Source organism: Argopecten irradians, chromosome 1 (genome assembly GCF_041381155.1).
Source record: "Argopecten irradians isolate NY chromosome 1, Ai_NY, whole genome shotgun sequence".
In the NCBI taxonomy this organism is placed as follows: Eukaryota; Metazoa; Mollusca; class Bivalvia; order Pectinida; family Pectinidae; genus Argopecten; species Argopecten irradians.
In genome coordinates this window covers 26,315,229-26,343,212 of record NC_091134.1, presented here as the reverse complement: position 1 = coordinate 26,343,212, position 27,984 = coordinate 26,315,229, and the positions used below count along the sequence as shown (strand labels likewise).

Below are 27,984 nucleotides of genomic sequence, written 5' to 3'. Positions count from 1 at the left end.
AGAAATTTAGCGAAGAGACTGAATTAAGGGGACTTTTTCATAATTGGGTTAATTTTCAGTTGACACCGATATCACACTTACTTAGCTTCGATGTCTTATGAATTGCATTAGTTCAGCGATACGTTTACTCGGGGTAAGTCTGCGCCCGTTTTAATATTAAGAATGTTTTAACACGATGTTGTTTTATTTCAGAATCTCTACAGCATGCAGAGTACAGATTTTAACATGTCACACCGTGCACACATATTTAAACATTATCGAGGGACACTGGCATATAACACCAGAGAGATATATCAAAGTACTGGTAGTACTGAAACAAGACACAGACCATTTTTCAATCTAGATAGTTCGACATTTATTCAGGTTTGAATTTACTTTATATTTTAGTACAGAAGTAATAATTCTTACAGACTGGAATCGTGAATATTTAAGCTGACTAAAGTTATATGCTATCAAACGTAATCCATGCAATTATTATTGAGTATTTGAACTGAATGAAGGTCAGGGATATAGGGCCCATGGCCGTTGTTGGAGATATTAACTGATGGATATTAGTCGTTAGATTGTCGAAGTTATCTAATTTTGTAATGGCATTATCATCGAAATTACGATTTATAAAAGTTTCAGCCAGCTTCAGTAGTGAAGCATCCTCGATACTCCAGGGTTCCGATGACTCACGATTTCTTCACCCCTGGAATAGCTCATACTAAAACTGACGGCATCTCAGAGGAAAAATTCTGAACCAATCACAGCACAGTAAACATTACATTTGAAAACTACACAGAGAGTAACTCACAACTTCAAAGCCACACAGTCAACCACAGTGTACTGTTAAACGGTTCTTTAAATGTACATTATAGGACTAAATTACCTGTTCTGTTGCCTCCAGCTTTACAATGAAATTTTGATTTAAACATTTTTATTATGTAATTGTATATACAAAGAACATATTCTATTGCGTAATTGTTTATACAATGAGATTGGGCAATGAGATCGTAACTGAGTGGAAACCCTGAGTATCGAGGATGACAGTGAAGTGTCATCCGACTATAGTATTGAGGTGTCGGCCGACGTAAGTAGTGAGATGTCAGCCGACTTTAGTAGTGTAGTGTCAACCGACTTCAGTAGTGAGGTGTCAGCCGACTTTAGTAGTGAGGTGTCAGACGACTTTATTAGTGAGGTGTCAGACGACTTTAGTAGTAAAGTGTCAGCCGACGTTAGTAGTGAAGTGTCATCCGACCTTAGTAGTGAAGTGTCAGCCGACTTTATTAGTGAGGTGTCAGACGACTTTAGTAGTGAGGTGTCAGACGACTTTAGTAGTAAAGTGTCAGCCGACTTTAGTAGTAAAGTGTCAGCCGACTTTAGTAGTGAAGTGTCAGCCGACTTTATTAGTGAGGTGTCAGCCGACCTTAGTAGTGAAGTATCATCCGACTATTTAGTGAGGTGTCAGCGTCTTTAGTAATGAGGTGTCAGCCGACTTTAGTAGTGAGGTGCCAGCCGACTTTATTAGTGAAGTGTCAGCTGACCTTATTAGTCACGTGTCGGCCGATTTTAGTAGTCAAGTTTCAGAACATTTTACCTTATACTGTGTGAAAATTTGACCTGAACATTTTACCTTATTCTGTGAACATTTGACTTGATATTGTTTGAACATTCAACTTTACACTGTGTAAACATTTGACCTGATACTGTACGAACATTTGACCTGATATCGTTCGCACACTTTCCATAATATATTACATGTGCTTTTAAGTAACTACAAACCCACTTGGTGGAATATTTATAAGAAAGTATTCGAGCGAATACTTTATCATAAAATTGTACGGCAAACGTTTTACTAGACACTATAGGACCAACACTGGGCATCAATGTAAATGTGAAATTTTTATTGAATGACTGAAGAATTTTCTGCCTAAATCACTGACGAGTTAGACATGTTTATTCGTCCTTATGAATCTATTTAATACTGTGTGACATTTGACTTAATACTGCATGCATAATTGACCTGATACCGTATGAACATTTGACCTGATACTGTGTGAACCTTTGACCTGATACTGTGTGAACATTTGACCAGTTACTGTGTGAACATTTGACCTGTTACTGTGCGAACATTTGATCTAATATACTGTGCGAACATTTGATCTAATATACTGTGTGAGCATTTGACCTATTACTGTGTGAACATTTGACCTGATACTGTATGAACATTTGACCTGTTACTGTGCGAACATTTGAACTAATATACTGTGTGAGCATTTGACCTATTACTGTGTGAACATTTGACCTGATACTGTATGAACATTTGACCTGTCACTGTGCGAACATTTGAACTAATATACTGTGTGAGCATTTGACCTATTACTGTGTGAACATTTGACCTGATACTGTATGAACATTTGACCTGTTACTGTGCGAACATTTGAACTATTATACTGTGTGAGCGTTTGACCTGATACTGTGTGAACATTTGACCTAATACGTGTGAATATTTGACCTGATACTGTGTGAACATGTGACTTGTTACTGTGTGAGCATTTGACCTGATACTGCGAATATTTGACCTAATTCTGTTTGAACATTTGATCTGATACAGTGTGAACATTTGAACTGTTATTGTGTGAACATTTGACCTGATACTGTGTGAACATTTGACCTGATACTGTGTGAACAATTGACATGCCACTGTGTGAACATTTGGCCTGATAAAATGTGAACATTTGATTTTGACCTGATACTGTGTGAACATTTGACCTGTTACTGTATGAACATTTGACCTTATACTGTTTGAACATGTGACTTGTTACTGTGTGAGCATTTGACCTGAAACTGCGAATATTTGACCTAATTCTGTTTGAACATTTGATCTGATACAGTGTGAACATTTGACCTAATATTATGTGAACATTTGACCTGATACTGTGTGAACATTTGACCTAATACGTGTGAACATTTGACCTGATACTGCGTGAACATTTGACATGCCACTGTGTGAACATTCGACCTGATAAAATGTGAACATTTGATTTTGACCTGATACTGTGTGAACATTTGACCTGTTACTGTGTGAACATTTGACCCGATACTGTGTGAACATTTGATCTGTGTGACCTTTTGACCTGATACTGTGTAATTTATTGACCTGATACTATGTGAACATTTGACCTGGTACTGCGTGAACATTTGACCTGATACTGTGTGAATATTTGACCTGATACTATGTGAATATTTGACCTGATACTGTGTAACATTTGACCTGATACTGTGTGAATAATTTACCTGATACTACGTGAACATTTGACCTGATACTGTGTGAACAATTGACCTAATACTGTGTGAAAATTTGACTTGATACTGTTTTTAACAAGACTTTACACTGGCCCTGCAGGTAGGGCGTTAGAATTGTAACTGCTGCCCCTATTGCATGATCGTAAAAGGCGACTAAATTTAGGATCTTATCTTTTCTCTTCTTCCTAACTGACTTCATCTTTCCTAATGCCTTCCTTGGCACCGCCTCACTTTTTGCCTTGAGTTGAGCGTTCGCCCCTGTGAGGAAGGCTCTGGGTTCTGTCCCCTGGCCGAGACACACCAAAGTCTATAAAAGTGGTAGTTTCTGCTCCTGCTTAGCGTTCAGCATACAGGGAGTGGGACGACTGGTTCGCCCGTTGTCAGTATAATGTGACCGGGTGGGGTGTGTTGGTTGGTGTCTTCGGCGGCATGCTTCAGTGATATAGCACTATAAAAAGGGCAACAGTTCCACTATACAAGAAGACACAACACGAACATACCGCAGTCTCCCAGTACACTCACCTCGCACAACATACACGCAACACACCGCATACATGGGAGGCCGTCCTTACATGACCATAGCTGTTAATAGGACGTAAATAAATCAAACAAACAAACAAACAAACACTGTGTGAACATTTGACCTGATATCGTTCGAACACTTTCCATAATGTGTTACATGTGCTTTTAAGTAACTACAAACCCACTTGGTGACATATTTATATGAAACTATTTGAGCGAATACTTTATCATAAAACTGTACGGCAAACGTATTACCAGACACTATTATGACCAACACTGGACATCAATGTAACACTTTTATTGTATCACTGACGAATTTTCTACCTAAATCACTGACGAGAACTTTGCCTCAATTACTTGCAAACTCTTTGATCTATATGGCGAACACTTTATTGAAATTTACTTGACCTGAATGTATAATTTCATCGCTTTTTATAGCGTTTTTGGGCTTCTTTAACTGCTTATTTCTCTATAATACTGGGACCACATGTGAAACTCTTGCATTATCAGTGTGTTTTGTAAAGTAGAGATTACTCCAGTATATGCAGAATGCAGTCTTAGAAGATCTCATAGTTATGCTTGCAATTTTTCAATGGATACATTTTTTTCCACTACCTGTATACATTTATTTAGATTAAAAACTTAATATACTCAAACAGAACTTAATTCAACTAAGCAGTTGATACGAGTCAAGCAAAATTGAATACACTTTGCCCTGCAAATAACCCGATTTGGTGAGGCCTTTTCTTTATGTCGTATGACAAGTTTCTTTCAGAGATGTCCAGGTAAATGTTTCACCTGTATAAATATTGTGGCCGAATTATGACCTTGAGATAGCCTGTCTGATAGCTTGCAGCGAATTCAGCGTGTATGCTACTTATGATAGGATTACTTAGTCATCCCTATATACACATTTGAACTCATTTTCTTCGTTAACTGGAATAGTCCATTATGGAAACTCAGGGATAAGTGAGTTAAGAAGATATATTTGTGTTTATTCGTGGATACTAATATAAAAACAACTACCAACACAATACGGACAGTGATGTGAAAGCGTGTTATAGATAGAGATCGCTTGACAAGGAATAATAAAGAGAGATAGTATAGTCTAGGTCAATATTAGTGTAGGTGTTTATAGTTGGGTCAGTCCTATAGAATGTATCTAGTGGACTAACGATATACTACCGACCATGTGCACGACATTTAAACTTAAACATGTTATATTGACAAACTATTACAAGTTAATCATTAAATGTTTGTTATAGTAATTTACTGACTGATTATATACCTTATATATCAAAAGCGTTTCTCATAAAAATGCTTGACAATATAAAATGGGTTACATAAATGTCGAAATACATAGAAGTATTACTGTATTTTACAGTTATTTTGTTTTCTTGGAAAAAATATCAACATTATTAGGAGCAAATATTGGCGGTGTCTAAATTAGAAACATAAATGTCGAACTCGATGTTAATGGTACGCACTTAGAGGTAAAAACAAACTTACCTTTGTGATGTTGAAAAACAATTTTGATCGATTAAGAAAGGTTGGTAAACATTGCTTAAAACCGTTGGTATTTGTTTTGTATATGGTCTTATATATAGTATTAAACTGATAGGACATACTTATTACAGCTTATAAACAAAATAGTTGCAATTAAAAATTCAACTTTTCATTTAATTTTCTGCGATATTTTTCCTAGCGCCCAAGATTGTTTCGTTTCGTGAATGAAGAAACAATTAATTTCTCTGTTAGTTTAAAAACGCATCCATTTGTAATTACACCATACTGATATCAGAACAGAAACATTTTATGTAGTATTTCATTTTTATCTTCTATTTTGATAATATTTATCGAAATGATGTACGAAAAGCTTCATTTCTCTCATACCTACTGGTGTAATACTGACTTATCCCATGAATACAATACACTCATGTCGCCTGAGGCTGTACATTGCTACCCATGCATTCATATGTCGATATGAAGAATAGGGTTATTCTACCCGCGGGTAACAAAATGTTTTGTAAATCCGACGCTTGCCGAGGGGTTTACAGCATTTTGTTTTATTGCAGTTTTACAACAATGATAGCCCGTCATTTTGATTTGGGTTTGAAGAACACAGCAACTGCAAGTCAATTCTGCATACATGAAAATTACGTAATACTTTCAACGCAAATCATGTTGTTTGCATCTTTTATAGTAAACCCTACTTAATTTCTGGAGTAAATGTTAACATTTTTCGAGAAAAAGTAATTTTGTTGGGTATGAAAGAAAACTTTGTGACGTCACTGCGTCAATAAAATTACTATTTTCTCGATGAATTTTAACATTAGTTTAAGAAACTATGCTGCTTTTACTACAAAGGATGCAAAAACGGGATCTGCGTTGAAATACACAATTTTCATTGACTTGCAGTTGCGGTTTTCTTCGAAATTGTTTCTTAAATGGCGGCCTATCATAATCGTAAAAATGTAACGACGTCGAGGCATGAGAGAAAAATACTTTTTCATATTTGACAAGCTTTGAGTTTTACATCATTTTGTGGACCCCGGGTAAAATATTCGTATCCTTTATATCCACCTGTGAAAGGTTCCTGTTCTAATAATCTTATAGGCCTATGTGATCGTGATGCATATCTTTAATTTCTATAACATCCCTACTGCTAATTCATTTACGTGACTACCACTATCTTAAAAATCGTAGGGACACTGACAGGGTTATGTAAATCTCTTACCTATCATTTCAATCCAGCCCGTCATCGCACATCTTTTATTAGAGCCACCAAGGATTTATAAGTGAGAAGGATTCGTGACTGTCTCTTTACACTACTAAACACCACGCGAGACGCCTATGAACCGGGAATAAAAACCGTTTTTCTCAACAAATACTTGTCTTATCAAGTCAAACGAAACACCAATGTAAAGTTTATTAATTTTCACAACGTTTATTACTTGCTTTAAGGACGTAAGATTTAGAAGATATGTCTTAAATTTTCGTTAAAAAATTCGACAGCTCATGAAATTACGGCCCCGCTTCAGAAAGTGAGACGGTAACCCTCGCACCCGCAAGCTACATCAAAGGCTGCGCCGGCGGATATCAAAGGAAAACGCTCGCCGCCCAACGTCACGGTCATTGCACAAACACGGAAGCTCCTACGTTGTACTCCCCAAAAACCCAGTGTGACTTATCCTTCTCATATACGTCCTTGGAGCCACTTTAATATACTTGACGTGCCAGATATAGAAACGCATATACAGATAATTTTAAGAATACCTTTTAGTTCTTCAGCCCTGACTATAGTGTTTGGTATTTTAATGTGAATTCAGTGTAGATATTTGGTGAGGGACATAGTTATTTAGATTTTAAATTTAAATGAAGTTATTTGCGAATAAGAAAACACTTTGAAATCATTTTTAGGTCACCTGAGAATAAATCTCAAGTGACCTATTCTGATCGCCCTTTGTCCGTCGTCGTGCGTCGTCCATAAATAATTTACATTTTTCGACTTCTGCTCCAAAACTGCTGAAGCAGTTTCAACGAAATTTTATACAAACCTTTTAAGGCATAAGGCCAATTAAAATTGTGAATTATATGACCCCCAACCTCACGTGGTTGTGGGAGGGACCGAAAAGGGTAAAATTGACTAAAATTTAAAAAATCTTCTTCTCCACTCACAGATGTGTAGAATCAAATACTTTTCATGGATAGAAAGATCTCAAGACCCTCTACAAAAATTGTGAATTATATGACCCTGGAGTCTCAGGTTTCACCCAGGGGAGGGGGTTAAGTTCACTATAGTTTACATAGGAAAAACCCATTTTTTGAGCATTACTTGGTCATTTATAATAGGAAATTAATCAAATGTTGTCAGATATATCCCTATGAAATGGCCATTGAATTATATTAACAATTTTTTTATGAATGACCCCCAGGGGCCCTAAGGGCGGTGTCAAAAGGGGTCAAATAGGCTGAAACTTAAAAAATCTTCTTCTGGAATTCCTGGAACTGGTAGAATATAATATTCTTCATAGATGGAAAGGTCTTAAGGTTCTTTACAAAAAATGTGAATTAGATGACCCTGGCGTCTCAAGTTTCCCCCTGCGGAGGTGGTCAAGTTTACTATAGTTTATATAGAAAAACGCATTTATGAACATTTTTTTGCTTAGTTTTCAATAAGTTAGTCAAACTGGATTGGAATTATTTGCCTGAGATAGCTTTTTAACGTCATATTCATATTGGTTCTGGCCGATGCCCAGGGGCAAGAGGGACGGGGCTAAAAGGGATCAAAAGACCATTTAAAAGAAAAAAACCTTCTTCTGTATTCATAGATTTGATGTAACCAGATACTCTTCATATATTGAAAGGTTTTAAGGACCTTTACAAGAATTGTGAATTCTATGGCCCTGGGATCTCAGATTTTCCCCAGGGAAGGGGGTCAAATTTACTAAAGTTGAAAAAACCCATCAATTTTATGAATATTTCTCACTTTTTAGTGAAATTCGAGATGGCTGCCATCTTGATGACGTCATAACCGGCAGTTCATCCCAACTTATGCAATGTTAACATTTGATTTGTTCGCGTTAAACATCGGAATACTCTCGATAGCGCATTTTCTTATAATTGCGTTTATGAAAGGTAATTGCGTATTCAAAGTTCAGTAAAACTGGGGGACCACTTCCCAGCAGTGAGAATACTAAACCGCCGGTTATCAGGGCTTATATAGCTCTAAAAAGATTGACAACTCGACACCAAGCAACACATGGACATTACTTTTGTCATTGCATAATCCGTTACAGTAATATATTTCAAGATGACAAAATATTATGATGGAGATGAGTTACGATTTTTAGAAACATAGATGATTTGTATGATATTAGTACCAGGTAAACGTTGATATACTATTCACAAAGACCTTATATTCAATGTTGTTATTTTGCAGCTTTAAATTCTTCTTCGTATTGATTCCGACACCTTACCAGAATGAAGCTAACCCCTCGCGAACGGGAGAGCCTTTTAGTATTCCAGGTTGGATCCCTGGCCCAGAGGCGCCTTGCCCGGGGGGTAAGACTAAACCATCCAGAGGCTGTAGCTCTTATAGCGTCACAGGTAAAAGTTACTTTTTGTTTTATCGTTTATGAACGTATGAACGAATAATCATACAAGATATCTAAAATGACTGGAGTGATCAAAACTATGTTGCACTATTTTGTGTTTTGAAAATTGGATTTGTTATTCGCAAATTGTGCTAAAATTAACCGCATTCAAAATTTACTTTGTGTACATTTTTTTTTCCGCATGATGGAATAAATTTGTATTTGTGACAATGTATTTCGTCTGCGTTTCTATCCAGTGCGGTTCACGTGTTTGTAGTGTGATATACCTGTGGAAATCGTGAAGGATGTGGTGAAGGTATGAGTTATAACAATTCCCCACAGTCACCATGTATTGTGTGCATTACATTTGTGAGACTGATTATTGTTGTCAGCACAACCTCTTTAAACACAGTGTTATGACTTTAAAGGTGAACGAGAAAAAACTCTGATGTTACAAATTAAATGTGTAAGTTAACGGTAGAAAGCAGAAACATACTAACAATAGACAATGTTTGAGCACGTATACATTACTGGCGACCATGTATTTATTATCCTATACATGTATATATTGTGAGAATACGATGCTAGTTTTGTCCTAGATTTAAGTTTGACTGTGCATACCTTAATGTGTAAGGTGGCTATCACTTGAAGAGACTTTGTTTTCTATCCTTGTCAGTATATAACAAAATTGCGAATCAATGCCCATCATATTTGTAACAAAACCGTATGTGGCGGATAGTTGACATATTGACTTTGTCAATATTGAAGTGTGTTGTTTCTATGCAGACTTTATTTGCAGTTATTTGTGTATTTTAAAAATATTTTAAAGGAAGATGGAAAGAAGGGAGAAACAGGAATATCCTTATATGGATGAATGGATGATATATTGATAATTCTATGATGACCGCTGTTATCTATCTGGGATCTTCTTTTTAATAGCTTTGTTAACATGATAATAAATCTAAGGTCATCTTTTAATATTATTTTTGATTTCTTACTTGCCCTGTTGATTGGATGCTACATCTTATATTTATTTTTAATTTTAATCCCATATTTGCCCTTATCCCCCCACTCGTCACATTTTAGGTCCAGGAGATGATCCGAGATGGCTACAATGTATCTGACCTTATGTCCAGGGGTCGCCAGCTTCTAGGTAAGTTGTTGACTTTTGAAGGTCTTTGGGGGTACCGATTTTTCGTTTAATAACACGAACCAACGGGTCACTAAGCACGAGACAAGGTGAACACGGAAACTATTGTTATAGAGATATAGTGTCATTCAATAGCATACTATAACGACGTAAATCATGAACTAGTTGGTCAGACACTAAAGCATGTTTTCCTTTCTTAACAAATCATGTCACTAGCATTCAAATTTATTTTTTACAAACAGGTCACGGGTTTCCAGTTAACCGTATTAAAACAACTGATACAAAGTCTGTAGCATACGTCAATTCCTTGCCAAATATTGTATGAAAAGAAATGAGGTGATAAAAAAGAATTTCAAAGCTTAATTGTCAATTTTCAAGAAACAAAGTTTGTCTTTATTTTTGAACAACAACATTAATATGATAGGTCTTATCGATCAATGGGAACCTTTTATATATGTCACATATTGGTATAAATTGAGTTACTTTGAGGGCAAAAAGGATATGTATTTAGGTTACAGGCAGGTGCTACCGGGTGTGGCTGGTATGATTGGAGATGTACAGGTGGAGGGAACGTTCCAGGACGGTACAAAACTGGTGGGTATAATACAAAAGTCTGTAGACGTGGACGTCCTATTACCTGATACCAGGGGAATGAGATACCATACAAAACACATTGATACACATATGTAATAACTTCAATGGCAAGTCGAGATTGAAATTATGGAATGAGTTCAAATTAATAACCCGTTTTCATTCACTTTCGAGGAATTGTAAGTCGTTTTTTTTTTTGCAACCATGTAAATAGAATGTCTCATAACTGATATTTTATACACAATTTCATTTCAGGTGACAGTTCACAAGCCGATATGCCGACAGGATGGTGACCTTGAACTTGCTTTATACGGAAGCTTTCTACCAGTTCCTAGCTTGGATGTGTTTGATAAAAATCTGCCTAAAGATGATGAGGTATATAAGCGCTTTACGTACATGTAGAATGCCTTTTTTTTACGGTGAGATGTTCACAGTTTTTTGAGAGTATTGTTATTATTAAGATATTACAATCTACACATGCCCTCCAAATGATGGTTATGGACTCGATACCCTCGTAGATCGATAGTTTTTCACAGCTCCTTTGCCTTTCAAACGATCGCGATAGTATCATAATATCACTATGAAATCTTTTATAATACGCGAGTGTTTAACTTTCTTTTTCTTTTGCTCCTGCTTAGCACTCAGCATAAAGGAGTGAGTTGGACGACTAGCTTGCTCCGTGACCGGGTTGTTGTTGGTTGTCGTCGGCGGCATGCTTTAATAAAATAACACTTTTCAAAAGAGCAAGAGTCCCATTATTACAAGAGACACAACACGAATATACGACAGCCTCCTAAAACTTAGAGAAATTTATACACCGACACACACATTACATCCATTTCAATCTTAAATGACGAAAAATGTTAATAGAACGTTAATCCTAATAAATCAAACAAAACGAGGCTAGAAAACATAAGTATCCCTCTTTTGAGACATAGACGTAGATTTCAGTCCCTACGCTGTCAAACGCTCACATAAGAGCAGAGAGAGCATGGTTAGTGTTTTCTTTGCCATTTTGTGTTCTGTACATCAAAACAGATGAAAATAAATGACAAAACGTATGACCATAAATACATTCTTAAGACGGCGGAAGAGTTTTTTTCTTCTGTATATTGATTTGAAACCAGTTAATGCCTTAAAACGCAGTCTCAAAACCCATAATAAATTGCGATATGTAGCAGAAAAAAATGGCTGTGAGACATACACTTAACATTTAATTGTTGAGTGAAAACATTTTTATGACTCCTTGATGCTGAAGTGACATGCAGTAGAAATCTGTGCCACAAAGTCATTACGCACCGATTGTCAGTCGAAAATCAGTATTTATCCTATTCTGTAGTGAAGTGATGTCCTTGACGTAGCGATCTGACATGGAGACGTGTATTAGGTTTACGAGCTACAGTTTCTAGGGTGAACACAATGATTTAAGGGCGGAAAGTAACACAGTTACGCACTGATAATCAGTAGACCTCTTTCTGACATAGAATACATGGCTGTCCATAGAAAAACATCAATATATCTATTTGTCCCATGGGTAGATAAAGAGTAATATATTATAAAATATATTTATTTGATTTATTGTATTAAATAAGTATTTTTTTTAGTTCTATCAAAACTTTTTGTTTTATTTTGATGACTATTTTTGTGCAGAAAAATCCCTTTTATTGGAGTAGATTCAGTCATTACCCCGGGCCAATGTCTGTTTCTGTAATGGGTTCTGTAACAATTTCTTATGATTAAAATCTAAATTCCTGTCATGTTAAGTGGTCTAGAGCCGTATCTTTTAATGATATCTCCACGAACTACAGTTAATGCGGTTTTCATGTTCCAAAAATGTTCTTTTCGCCAAAGTTCCTATTGTTGTGCAAATATATTCTAACGACTATCTGGTACACGTTGTATGTTATGATGTGTTGGAATGTCACTTCTAGTTGATATATAATTGCTTAAGTTATAATATTTATATGTGTCACTTATATTTAATACATAGCTGTTTAAGTTAAAATAAGTTATAATATCTATATATATGTATGACACTTCTACTTTATACATAACTGTATAAGTTATAATATTTATTTTACTTCTAATTAATACATAACTGTTTAAGTTATAAAATATATTTCACTTCATATTAATACATAACTGTTTAGAATTACAAGAAAAAGTTCTTAAAAGAATTATAAAAGTGAAGAATTCAAATATTTTATGTTCAAATACGCACATATATGTATACTTATAAAGAGCTTATAGTTTCAAGAAGCGGTTTGAGACGTACACGGGTTTTATTGTAAGACAGATACAACACATAAGGGGAATGGTGTACTCACCATGAGCTTTATTTAAGTACTGTGTACTAGTAAAACATATCTCTAAGGCAGATAGTTTTACTGATAAAGTTCACTGTTTTGTTTCCATCTCGTTTCTTAAGTAGCAATTGCTGGTATGTAAATTTAGCTTTTATATTTACATCCTTACCGAACGCAGTTGGCATTCATCAATCTATGAAATATAATCCGCTTATTGTGACATCATTATCATTGTGACGACACAATTGTCGTGACGACACGATTGTCGTGCCAGCGATCACGAAAGGTGGTTGTTCCGTCTTTCACGATAATGAATTAAATGTTCAGTATAGATGCAAATATCTCTGGATTTCATAGCACAATTGTTTTCAAATATAAATATAAGCATGCACGCCTCATGTTGAATTTGCCTCCGTCCAGTTGACTATGAATGTAACTGAAAGACGTTCAATATTTAAATGGTAACCAATATGTCACCAAAGAATATGCTACTTACATTTATTGTCTGGTAACCAATATGTCACCAAAGAATATGCTACTTACATTTATTGTCATTGATAATAACCATCTTGTAAGTTATCAAGACAATCAAAATAAATACTTCACACAGTGACTTCATTGTGATTTTATTAACAGATCAAGTTAAATATTTTGTAGCCCTCGGAGAATTCTGTAAACGCGCCTGTCAACGTAGTCCCCGGTGAAATAATTGTCTCTTCAGGTGACCTTGAACTTAATCAAGGTCGTAAAACTGTGACGTTACGAGTCACCAGTACCTGCGATAGGCCGATACAGGTAAGTCTATGGAATAATTCACCTCACATTTTGGAAGAATATGTGCTTTTAAAGCATAAAGATATGGAGCATGCAAGTTATGCCTTATTCTTATTCAAATATGAAAAATATATTTTTCGAAGAACTCCCAATGCGACATGACTTAAAAGTATGTACTACATTTTGAAAAGAAAAAAAATGTTCCATGTAAACTTGGACATTAACTGGATGGAGTTGGGATAAAGGCTTTCCTTAATAACTTATGGCCTCATGTAATTGTAGGTCGGAAGTCATTACCATTTTATGGAAGTTAATAAGTATTTGGCCTTTGACAGAGGAGCTGCTTATGGCATGCGACTTGTGAGTATTATTTTACGGGTTTGTGTTCAAGCACTATCCACCTATATTTAACGGATGAAATCTTTGTAGAAGCAACATTTAAGATAAATTTAACTCATCTTAAAGATGCTACTCCGCTGAGTACATGTCACTATGCCCTATATGGATGTACTAATTGCACATTCCTATTGATATATAATAGAAATTGGTTGATAGTACCTAAGATATGTCCAGTTTGAAAGTATCTAAGATATGTCCAGTTTGATAGTATCTAAGATATGTCCAGTTTGGTAGTATCTAAGATATGTCCAGTTTGATAATATCTAAGATATGTCCAGTTTGATAGAATCTAAGATATGTCCAGTATGATAGTATCTAAGATATGTCCAGTTTGATAGTATCTAAGATATGTCCAGTTTGATAGTATTTAAGATATGTCCAGTTTGATAGTATCAAAGATATGTCCAGTTAGATAGTATCTAAGATATGTCCAGTTTGATAATATCTAAGATATGTCCAGTATGATAGTATCTAAGATATGTCCAGTTTGATATTATCTAAGATATGTCCAGTTTGATATTATCTAAGATATGTCCAGTTTGATATTATCTAAGATATGTCCAGTTTGATATTATCTAAGATATGTCCAGTTTGATAGTATCTCAGATATGTCCATTTTGAAAGTATCTAAGATATGTCCAGTTTGAAAGTATCTAAGATATGTCCAGTTTGATAGTATCTAAGATATGTCCAGTTTGAAAGTATCTAAGATATGTCCAGTTTGATAGTATCTAAGATATGTCCAGTTTGGTAGTATCTAAGATATGTCCAGTTCGATATTGTCTAAGGTATGTCCAGTTTGATAGTATCTAAGATATGTCCAGTTTGAAAGTATCTAAGATATGTCCAGTTTGATAGTATCTAAGATATGTCCAGTTTGGTAGTATCTAAGATATGTCCAGTTCGATATTATCTAAGATATGTCCAGTTTGATATTATCTAAGATATGTCCAGTTTGATATTATCTAAGATATGTCCAGTTTAATAGTATCTAAGATATGTCCAGTTTGATAGTATCTCAGATATGTCCAGTTTGAAAGTATCTAAGATATGTCCAGTTTGAAAGTATCTAAGATATGTCCAGTTTGATAGTATCTAAGATATGTCCAGTTTGGTAGTATCTAAGATATGTCCAGTTCGATATTGTCTAAGGTATGTCCAGTTTGATAGTATCTAAGATATGTCCAGTTTGAAAGTATCTAAGATATGTCCAGTTTGATAGTATCTAAGATATGTCCAGTTTGGTAGTATCTAAGATATGTCCAGTTCGATATTATCTAAGATATGTCCAGTTTGTTAGTATCCAAGATATGTCCATTATGATAAAAGATATGTCCAGTTTGATAGTATTTAAGATATGTCCAGTTTGATAGTATCTAAGATATGTCCAGTATGATAGTATCTAAGATATGTCCAGTTTGATAGTATCTAAGATATGTCCAGTTCGGTATTATCTAAGATATGTCCAGTTTGATATTATCTAAGATATGTCCAGTTTGATATTATCTAAGATATGTCCAGTTTGATAGTATCTAAGATATGTCCAGTTTGATAGTATCTAAGATATGTCCAGTTTGATAGTATTTAAGATATGTCCAATATGATAGTATGTAAGATATGTCCAACAATTCTGTTGTGACAATGATGTGTTTTCCTGTTAACCTCAGAATATTCCTGCTGGAAATGCAGTCCGTTTTGAGCCTGGAGAGACGAAGTCTATTAACCTCGTGGAAGTCGGCGGAGATAAGTAAGTGATTATATGAATTCTAATTTACATAATAGAAGGATTCTAGGAATGCGAACATCACTAGTCACTCAGTTTTAAAAATATGGATGTTCTAGCTTGACAATTCTTAGTCAATTGTTTATAAGTGTTAGTAAATTGTTATAAGTGTAGTTATAGCAGTTTAGAACGTAATTACTAGTATATTTCAATTACTCAAATTCAACATATTGTCATAGTTTTTCGTAATTGTGTAACGATTAATTCAAACACTCGTATATTCTTTACTCTTACATTGTTCTAAATAAAAACAGTTTGTATATTTCCATTATCCTAATGTTACAAAAGAGGGAGGGGAGAAAAGTTTCATAGAAATGATTACCATGGAAATATAAAAAGTTCTAGTATGGAATCAAAAAAACGATAATATTGACAATCATTCGGACATTAAGAAATTCAAGTAAAAATATGTATCTGATTTAAATGGGTAGGAAATTAAAAACTTTAAATAAAAGAATATTACAAGTTCGGTAGAGACTGGTATGATACAATCTATGTAATCCAGGGTTTTAAGAGGAGGCAATGCGCTCTGTGACGGACCCTATGATACAGAAAGGCTGGGGGCTATTCTGAAGAAGGTGCATGAGAGCCAGTTTACTCATCTGCCACAGGTAAAGAAACTACGGACTGTATTAAATATACATTAACACCGCTCAATAATGTTTCGATTTGTATTTATTTTTATATCTTGTGTTATTTGTATTATATTACATTTATTATGTTATATTCCCATGTGTGAGAACGTTTGGTTATACTTTTGAAGGCTGACCCCAAGTACCCAACCTTGACAGTCTTCGGATGTATGATATGTTTGGGGCATTAAATGTTGTTTTTGTAATAAAAAAGGAACAAAAGCAAGAAAAGCTCTAGTGGTGATGATGATATACTTTCTGTTTCCCATGCGGAACGCTCCCGTGAAATAGTACTATCAATCAAACTATCCACTATAACACAGACTTACAAGCGAACATACACAGGCCAATGTATCCATTATAACAAAGACTTACAAGCGAACATACACAGGCCAAAGTATCCATTATAACAAAGACTTATAAGCGAACATACACAGGCCAGTGTATCCACTGTAACAAAGACTTACAAGCGAACATACTGCAGTTTCAAAAATAAGTACGCACTTCACATGTATAAACCGTCACATTCACGGGAGGCCGTCCTTAAATGACCCTGGCTGTTAATAGGACGTTACACACACAACACATCACATACACGGGAGGCCGTCCTTAAATGACCCTGGCTGTTAATAGGACGTTACACACACAACACATCACATACACGGGAGGCCGTCCTTAAATGACCCTGGCTGTTAATAGGACGTTAATGTAATCAACCGATTAATCAACCTTCCTTAAAAACACAAACGAAATATTGGATAAAAGGCACCTTAGGACTGTCAGTGTAGTTTAATCGTAAGTAAATTCAGGAATCACTAAACTTTTTACATAATGTATTTGATAGGTATTTTTAAGACTAAGATTTGCAGTATATCCATGCCTTCAGTAGAACTCAGTGTTTTTATTGTTTATTGACAGCCCGATGCTAAACCTTCCACAAAGAAAACTATGATCACGAGACAACAATACGCATACATATATGGACCAACAGTCGGAGATAAGGTAAGACTTGTACAGTTGTCTCCCTTGTTGTATTACATTGAAAGTGGTAATAATATAATTACATTCGCGAAGACGTTTTTTTTTTTCTTACCAAATATTACCTTGTTTATATATAATATAAATTATGGGTTGCTTTGACGAAAATGTAATTTCATAGAAATGATATATCGGTCAAATTCAGAAGATTTTTTTTAACTTGTTGACATATATGGTCTGCTTCAATGTGTCACATATAGTAGATTTAAGCATCTATATTACATGCTACCCAGAAGTCCACAGAATCTCTGCATATATCGTCATAGTAGTGTTAGATAATTTGAAACACATGCAACCTGGTTTTGCTCTCAGACTGTTTAACCTATCATACACAGCTACGGCTAGGCGATACCAGTCTGGTAATAGAGGTAGAGAAGGACTTCACCGTGTATGGAGAGGAGCTCAAGTTTGGGGGAGGGAAGGTGATGAGAGAAGGAATGGGACAGGCAGCAAACAGGTCCAGTAGTAGCTGGGATGTCCTGGATACCGTCATCACCAACGCTCTCATCCTAGACGCTGTCACGGGCATCGTCAAGGCAGATGTTGGAATCAAGGTCACAACCTATGGTTATATTATATATTGTGGAATAACAAAAACACTAATCCATTTCAAAACCATTGATTTTCATGCAGATATGAATAAGAGGTAGATTTTGCAAGGAACTTTGTGACTAAGCAAAACAGCAATATAACTTGATGATTTGAAGGAATGAGAAAATAGTCGTTAGATACATATAGGAAACTATAGCACGCTATGACTAATACATTCTAACATATCCCTATTGTTCATTACGTAATAGTATTATTGGCTGGTTAAAGTACCAATGTGAATACATGATTAAACGATTTGTAGGTTGCGTTGCCTATCATTAACTGACTTTAAGAATTGTTCACAATATATCTGTATGTTTTGTAGGATGGAAAGATTGCTGGCATAGGGAAAGCTGGAAATCCTGATATCATGAACGGGGTCACACCGGTAGGTACACAGCAATTGACCTTATTTGATATCAATATTTATATTGGTATAGATATTGAGTTTTCCATGATTATGTGGTTATGAATAATTACTAATGCTTTCCATTAATGCTCGATTGATAAGGTAATGGTGAGATAGATAGTTGAGAACAGTTAAATATTTGTACCATAATAAAAGTTCTGAAAGTGTTAATTTTTGACTGCTTTTCTATTCTACTTTATTATTTTCTTTTACATTATTTGTAGATTTCAAAGAACTGTCTTCATACCTTTCAATATGTGTATTGTGCGTTTGATCTTTATCAAATATTAATTTGCGTTCTGTAACAGGGGCTGGTGGTAGGAGCTGGGACGGAGGCCATTGCCGGAGAGGGCCTCATACTGACCGCTGGCGCTCTCGATGCCCATGTCCATTTTATCTGTCCTCAGCTTGTCCGAGAGGCAGTGGCGTCCGGGGTCACCACGATGTTCGGCGGAGGGACCGGACCAGCCACTGGTTCTAACGCAACCACATGTACTCCTGGTCCGAACCATATTAGGTAAAGTTACCTCTGATGCTTATCTACAGTCGTTATTTACGTATATCATGTATATACTTATTAATACCATTTGCACTGCGTTAATAGATGGTAAACATAGGCATAGCTTTAGTAACCACTGACACATATTTTGCGTAATTTTCATTAGTAGATTGGTTCCATCTTTATATAATTCATGGTTTCAAAAGTATTTATATCAGTTTCAAATATTCACAGCAATATACGTACATCGACTTATCTTTTGTTTTCAGAGACATGATACAAAGCACTGACGCTTTCCCTTTGAATTTCGGATTTACCGGGAAAGGTAACTCGTCATTCTCTGGTGCTATAGCTTCCGACCTGGAGGAGCAGATTGTGGCCGGTGCATTAGGGTAGGTTCACTGTAATAGTTCAGTACGGTTTTTTTGTTTTTGTTTTTTTTTGTTAATTTCTTATTATCCTAAATGTTGCACTTTCATGATGGTGATACACAAAATATAAGATTGTTGTTATCCAATAGATTTTTACAAACAGAAAATGGCCTTTCACGTTGAAATGAGAAAGTAAATGTTATCGAAGATAATTTTCACTGTCTTCAGAATTTTGCAAGGTCGGTAATGTTTTTTCCGGCCCCGGTCGAAGTATGTTTCATGTTGAGATGAATCAATCTTTCAAGTATATTTTAAGAAAAAATATTTCACTCAAAGTTAGTTATACCCATTTTGTTGATATAGATTGAAATTACATGAAGACTGGGGCACCACACCGTCAGCCATTGACACGTGTTTAAAGGTGGCTGATAAATACGATGTACAGGTGAGTACATCACTTAATCTGCTTGTTATCCACTGACTTCATTCAAATATATATTTACATGCGACTTGTGTAATATGAATTGAACCATTGTGACATGTCCTTTCCTGTTTTATTTTGTATTGTTTTGTTTTTTCATTGCTACGCATGGATATCATTCAGGATGTCTTGTGTTTATTGAGTTTGAAATAAAGCTTATGCGGGGTCGTTATAGATTTCTTACAGCAATATTTTTCAACAAAACAAAGATATCGATTCATCTAATCACTTTTGTTTCGAAATGCCACCTGTCCTTTTAGCTTGATTTATGTTGTGGTGCTAATATCCATGATGTTTTATTTATTTTGTGGTGCTAATATCCATGATGTTTTATTTATTTTGTGGTGCTAATATCCATGATGTTTTATTTATTTTGTGGTGCTAATATTCACAATTGATTGATCATTAATTGATCCCATTGAAAAATCAGTTTTTTCAGAAGGAACTTGTCTGTTCGTCAGTTATTTTTTACTTGCAGTGGTAATGAGTGTGGAACCTGCCGAACTAGGGTGTTGTTAATTCTTTGTCATTATTTCAAAAGTACAAATGGTGTATTTTAGGTTACAATACACACAGACACACTCAATGAATCTTCGTGCGTGGAGCAGACCATTGAGGCATTTAATGGTCGAACGATCCACACGTACCACTCAGAGGGGGCCGGAGGGGGCCACGCCCCCGACATCATACGTGTATGTGGAGTACGGAATGTACTCCCTTCCTCCACAAACCCTACTCGTCCTTACACTGCTAATACTATCGACGAGCACCTGGACATGCTGATGGTGTGTCATCATCTGGACAAGTATGGAAAACTTATATTCCTTATATCCCATACATGTAACTGTTGTGACAGACGTAAATGTTCTTATACAACCATCAAAATATCCTCAGCTCTTTTATATTATTATAAAAGTTTCAGGTTTTGGAAATGCACAATTTAAAATAAAAAGAATGTCCAATTAGTCATTTTGAGGTATATTTCGCACATGAGGGATGGGCAAGGGTATCCAAGGACTTGCACTGATTTAGAAACAGCAAGTTAAACATATGTCTTAATGATCGATTAGACGACTGCGATATCAATTTACAGAAACATCAAGGAGGACGTTGCGTTTGCTGAATCTCGTATCCGGGCCGAGACTATCGCCGCGGAGGACATTCTACATGATATGGGAGCTATCAGCATAATGGCGTCGGACTCGCAGGTAAATCGATCACGATTATACTATCATGTCCCTTTTTCTGTGTCCATAAACTCCACGTTTAGGCAGTGTGTTAAACATTGATAGCTATAAACCTAAACGTATTGGTGATGTAAAAATACTTAATTTCTCCCATACTTCACAGGGATATCCCGCGGTTGCTAGGGAAAAGATATCTCTATCTTACACAGGGATGTGTAAGACAGCTCACACGCGCTAGACAATAATGTGACGTCATCAAACCATGGGGCGTAACTGCGGCGCGCATTGTCGATGACGTCATCAATTTTGACGCATAACGACATTCCTGCCATAATGGCGCGATGAAAAAGCTGGAAACTAAGTGGATTTTCATCATTTTTATTACTACGTATGGGTTGACCGGCCAAAATCTTTCACTCGGGTTGAGATATCCCTGTCCATTTCACAGACCCATGTTAGATTCTATTAGTCCACGGCTGAGTATCATTATTCCCACCTTCCGGAGATTATGACGTAACAAAATCACGTGAAAATATGACGTCACGTGGAGGGTGGGACTAATGGGCGGTAAAATTTCCGTGCCAAAGTCACAAACCGACGTAGTGATTATTACATTACTAATGAATAAAAGGAAATGATTTTTCCCGTGTTTAACCTGCGTATGTCCTATTTTTAATTTGAACACTTCATTAACCTAGATGAACGGATAGGTAACAAGTTTTAGCTGATTTTGTAACGAAATGTATGAAGGAATATCGGTAGTAACGACAGTAGTCGTGTAGTGAAGTTTAAGCAGGCGTTGTAGCTATATTTCATGTGTGTATATCGGACCACCTCACTTAATTAATTATCACCCATGAATTGATAGTGCTATATTCCTATCACTGTAAAATATTCTGTGATATTTAAAGCGATTCCAACGTGATTTGAATGCATATTTTGCGATATTGCAACAATTCATTTGTGTAATTTTATCGAAATATGTATTGTTCATCTGCCAAGTGCGAATGTTTGATATTTGTCGCCCGTCTATCAGTCCAGTTAAAAGTTTTGATTATTTACCCGTGTGTAGGCAATGGGCCGGGTTGGTGAAGTGATCACTAGGACCTGGCAAACAGCAGACAAAATGAAACTGTTCAGAGGAAGACTACCAGATGAGAAGGTTAGTACAGTATAGTATCCAAACAGATCTCGGTCCTCGGTCAGTGGGAAGCACAAAAATATTAGATATATCATGAAACATTCATGTACCGATTAATAGTGTGGCTCATTTGATCCCAAACATGCATTTGATTTGATTTGAAAATTACAAAAAGTGAAATGAATTAGAAGCAAGTTGATATCAACTATCGCATATGAATTATTGTGAAAGAAGCTTTTGTATGATGGTGAAATATGTATGATTTATTTTCGAATACGTTTATTAATACAGGTTCTTATTTAAATGAGTTTTAACTGAAAATATTTTGCGATCTCTGTTTTTCTGATCTTGAAATGAAAAGTCCGTGACCATGTCAATACCAGACAAAGTCATAAAAGTTACTCCCCGCAAAAATAATCTGTGTCATTTTGTATGCATCAGGGAGAAAACGACAATCTGCGAGCAAAGAGATTTGTCGCAAAATACACCATCAACCCTTCTCTGGCTCACGGAATGTCCCACCTTATCGGATCCATAGAGGTAAGTCACACTATCTAAGGTGTACTCACTTCATTTTACTACTTAAGGGACTTAAAATATTATTTACAGGTAATACAATTTCATTAATTTTGTAGCAGCTCTTGCCTATAGTCCTTTAGCTAAAGCTACATTTCTAGTTCAAGATTGACACCTTATACTGGGTCATTACATTCTACTTCTACATGTCATTCACTGGATTTTGATCCACGCAAGTTTGTCAAAGTATTTCTGCAGATTGATGAGTGTGCCCCGATTATCCCCAGATGACAATGTATAACCAATGTATATCCTTCGATTTCATTTTCCTTTCGTTTTGAGTATAATTGTTTAGGAGTGACCATTCCATTAATTACAGTTTGTATTTTTAGTCACCTGAGACAAAGTCTCAAGTGACCTATTATAATCGCCTTTGTCCATCGTCGTGTGTCGTGCGTCGTATAGCGACAAACAATTCTTCTTAGATGGAAAGGTCTTAAGGTCCTTTACAAAAAGTGCGAATTATATGACCCTGGGTTCTCACGTTTCTTCCTTCGGGGGGTTCAATTTTACTAAAGTTTATATTGGGAAAACACATTTATGAGCATTTTTTGTCATTTGTATTAGGAAATAAATATAATGTTGTCAGTATTATCAGTAAGAATGTCCATCGAATCCTATTTGCATTTTTTTCACGACTGACCCCCAGGGGCCCGAGGGACGGGGTCAAAAGGGGTCAAATAGGCTAAAATTTCAAAAATCTTTTTTTGAAATTCCAGAAATGGAAAAATTAAATACTCTTCTTAGATGGAACGGTTTTGAAGGCATTTACAAAAATGTGAATTATAAGATCTGGGATCTCACGTCACAATCCCTGGGGAGGGGATCAAATTTACTATATTTTATATAGGAATAACACTATAGGAAATGAGTCAAACTTTGTTAAATTATAATCCTGGGATATAGCATTTCAACACATCCATATCGGTCCTCGCCAACCCCCAGGGACAAGTTGGACGGGACAAAACGCAGTCAAAAACGACTAAAATTTCAAAAAGACCACTTCTTTCGATATCACTGATTTGAAGAACCAAATACTGTTCATAGATTAAAAATCAAATCTACGACTGATTTCAAGGACCTTATGGGCCAATTTATAGTTTTTATATGTCTTTGTTTCATGTTGTATCCATGGTGACAGTTAAGGCCCCATGGGCCTCTTGTTAATCTTTTCTTCCTGCTACCGAATCGTTGCTACCTTACAATGGACTAAATGACTATGTATGGTTTGTACCCTGGTTTTCCCGATACAAGTGATAAAACAGTTGTACATGTATTTCTAAATATCCCGTATATCCTTGATGCATACGGCATAATTGTTGTGTATAACTAAATCTGTAGCTTCTATGGTTATCCTCCCAAACATGCAATACTAATGTAAATGTGAAGTTTTTGGCAATATTGGTCATTTAATTTTGGCCACATATTAGAGCGCATCCTTAAATGAACTTTACATTTCTCCAAAAGATATATCTTGGATGCTTACTTTTTCTTGCTCTTGTTTTGCACATTTCAGATTGTTACCATGGCAACATATGTGCAAAATTAGAAAGCCATGAGTGAATCAGTGATGTTCTCAATATTTCAAATACAAAATCCTACCTTTATTTTTTAAATTGATGGATTTTTGGACATACGAGGGTCCAAACCATCCATATTCTTTAAAGAAAAATCCATATATTATTTCTAACCACTATGTAGATTTTTCTGTGCATCAGGTACAGCGTTATATTGCATTTGTAAAAAAATATTCCGTGTACTGTAGATATTTAAAAGTTATACTATTTACTTAATTGAAAAAGGAAAAGAAGATGGCTGATCTTGTATTGTGGAAACCAGAATTCTTTGGGGCCAAACCCGAAATCATCATAAAAGGAGGCCAGATCGCTTGGGCTCAGATGGGTAGGTTTCTCACATGCCCATTAAACTATATGATATAACCACAGGGTTGTGAAATATTTCATATCGGATTTTAAAACATAAGTTCTCCATTCATGTTTTGCTAAACGCAGCGTTTAGAGATAATTAATGCAGCATTTTTTTTTATCTCTCCAAGTTTGATCTTACGTTTTAAGATCAAAATTGAGTGACAAGTATTCATTCAAAAGTTATTTTGGTATTCTGTCCAAGAGCACACTATCCTAGAAATACAATATTCATTAATCTACTTCTAATTAAGGATTTTGGACTGGTTGAAATATGAATAGAAATAATGATTTCTGAATTCAGGTATGCCGAATGCGTCGATTCCAACCCCTGAGCCGAAGATACAGAGGAAAATGTTTGGAGCCTACGGTAAAGCTGTAGGCGCCCATTCTGTAGTATTTGTGTCTCAGGTATGAAATCTAAATCTGTACTCACCATACGATGATGTGAGCACTTGTATTTTGCCAATTTGTGAAATTGATATAACACTTTGATTCGAAAGTTATTGTCGATAATAGAATGGGGTTAGGAGCTAGTCGAAGTGAAACAGGAGGTTAATACCATACGTACAGTCGATCAATCACCACAGTTACTGTATAGTGAATAAAATTGATATTCAAGTTTATAGACTGTTCAATGGTCCTCTTAAAAAGTGCATGGATGCTCTGTATCTCTTTCAGGATAAACAATTACCTCATTGATCTATAAATACACAAAAAGTACCCATTATTGATCTCACAGGAGATTCGTTCAACATTAATACAAATTCATAATTCAGTTATTTAAATCTTTTTCCTGCTAACTCTCATCTTGACTATGTGAATGACGTCCCAACTCTCTATGAAATAACTTCAGGCTGCAGTGGAGAAAGGGGTTGTACAGAGGTATGGCATTAGTAAGAAGATTGAAGGCGTGAGGAGATGTAGGGATATCAGTAAAAGTGACATGGTCCTTAACAACTTCCTCCCGATTATTACAGGTAAAACATTTTCTCCCTTTTCCTTATGAAAAATCTTTGTAGATGAAACATTTGTCAATTAACCCAAGGAAACATGGCACAAAATATTGCGTTTTTTCAATGTCTATACTAAATGTTTTGGATTTATCTTTTTCTGCTATGAAACAAGATTTTCGCCCATCTTTAGTCTGCAAACCATTCGATTTTCGCGATTAAAATTATCGCTATAGAGTTCAAATACGAAATCATTTTCCGCGATTGATCTATAAAATCTATAAAACGTCATCGCAAAATGTAATTATATAACCAAAGGAAGATGCCAAACCAAAATATGGCAAAATGTTGGTATTTTTAAAGAGAATCATGTTTACATTTCGAATCATGCTTGCATTTGACCAAAGAACATGAAACGTTATATCGCTTACACACAAATATTTATATTTTATCAATAACGTTTCCTTATGTTCCTTAGTTGACCCATGCTCCTACAAGGTACTGGTCAAATCATCGGACAACGACGAGGAGGAAGCTGTCCATGTGACCTGTCCTCCGGCCCGCAGACTTGCACTGGCGCAGAGATACTTCTTATTCTAATGTACTACGCATAGACTGGCATTGGCGCAGAGATACTTTTTATTCTGCTGTGCTATGCATTTATTTACAACAATACACAGACAACTCTTGAAAAACAACTTTTTAACCTAGGATGTGCATGTAATTTAAACACTGTAATAATATTCATGTAGCCTATAGTCTTGGTTGTAACAGAGAAGTGATGGTAGGAATTTTTCTATAAAAACTACGTTGCTTTAACTATTAATTTTAATTACTTATTACATTGCAGTAATCAAGGATTTATAAGTGAGAAGGATTCGTGACTGTCTCTTTACATTACTAAACACCACGCGAGACGCCTATTAACCGGGAATAAAAAACATTTTTCTCAATAAATACTTGTCTTATCGAATCATACGAAACACCAATGTAAAGTTTATTAAATTTCACAACGTTTATCACTTGCTTAGAGGACGGAAGATTTAGAGGACGCGTCTTAAATTTTCGTCGAAGAAATACGACAGCTCATGAAATGACGGTCGGCTTCAGAAAGTAAGACGGTAACCCTCTCACCCGCAAGCTACATCAAAGGCTGCGCCGGCGGATATCAAAGGAAAATCAGTCGTCACCCAATATCACGGTCAGTGCACAAACACAAAAGCTCCTGCCTTTTACTTCCCCAAAACCCAGTGTGAATTATCCTTCTCATATACATCCTTGCAGTAACGTAAATGAAATTATAGACCACAACTGGGTTTCATGGTCTGATGGTATGTACTCATTTCACTACACTGTAGGTGTAAATCATTTTCAGCTCTTATTCGTAAAATTAAAACCTATGCATTGGAAATATTGTAATGTTCAAAATGGTGGTAATTTTTGGTGGTAAATAAAATATCAAAAGCTCTTCTAGATTCGTAAGTATGAAAATTACGGCACATATAACTTCAACATGGGAAGGTGGTGTTCACCGTAAATACGGAGCGTAACCCAATATCGTCAACGTATATATAACGTTTTGTTTACTGCGAAAAATGTAAATTATTGTTACTAAGTGATAACAATAATAAGCTGCATTTCGTCTGTAGCAGGTTGTGTCGCTATGTTTATACAGAGCGTTAGTCGCCATGAAGACAGGCTTCTTCAAACCTCCTGATATGTGACATTGGAAGTTATTATCTCGCTTCACATTTATTAAATAGATCACAGAGCGAAATGTGGCATGGTTTAGTTTTATATTCATTATAAAGTATACAAAAATATATTTCTCATATCATTTTAGTTAACGTGTTATTTACTATGTAAAGTATATGTTTCAATTTTGATTTATGAAGATATTTGTGTAAACGGTTGGGATTTCATATAATTACAAAGATGCAACATTTTTGTAAAAAAAAATCCTTTGAAACCCAAACAAGTATTTTAGTTTACATATGACCCATTTTTATTTTACACATATTGGTATCGGCTATATACATACATTTAACTACTTTAAAGGCAATGTCTTGCCCTATATATATATCTATGATGACCTTGATGAAATTTATATTTTTGCATTTATAGATATACATAAATGGATATATACTTGCAATATATATTTCTTGAAAATAAAATTGTTACTCCTGTTTCATGTTGATTTATTATCCTTAATAAATATCGGCAATATGTTGAAAAATATCACGTCATCGGTAACCGCCGCCAGCTTTCGTTG

The 27,984-nt window shown here is 35.5% G+C and overlaps 2 protein-coding genes across 2 annotated transcripts; both read left to right on the top strand.

Annotated features, from left to right (window-relative positions):
• The first annotated feature begins 63 nt into the window (after positions 1-63).
• Positions 64-27,898, top strand: LOC138322187 (urease subunit alpha-like). Its single transcript, XM_069266239.1, has 23 exons — positions 64-133; positions 8,753-8,919; positions 9,993-10,059; positions 10,568-10,650; positions 10,903-11,022; positions 13,611-13,748; positions 14,010-14,087; positions 15,794-15,873; positions 16,415-16,520; positions 17,460-17,543; positions 17,915-18,133; positions 18,496-18,558; positions 18,888-19,096; positions 19,348-19,470; positions 19,813-19,894; positions 20,491-20,735; positions 21,024-21,138; positions 22,190-22,279; positions 22,700-22,798; positions 24,637-24,736; positions 25,064-25,170; positions 25,616-25,739; positions 26,191-27,898. The coding sequence occupies exons 2-23, from the start codon at positions 8,794-8,796 to the stop codon at positions 26,310-26,312; spliced, it is 2,580 nt and encodes an 859-aa protein (XP_069122340.1). The 5' UTR covers positions 64-133; positions 8,753-8,793; the 3' UTR covers positions 26,313-27,898.
• On the top strand, positions 1,085-1,459 carry LOC138320446 (type I restriction enzyme MpnII specificity subunit-like). The gene has a single exon (XM_069263446.1). It carries the CDS (start codon positions 1,085-1,087, stop codon positions 1,457-1,459), a length of 375 nt encoding a protein of 124 aa, XP_069119547.1.
• Positions 27,899-27,984: the final 86 nt, after the last annotated feature.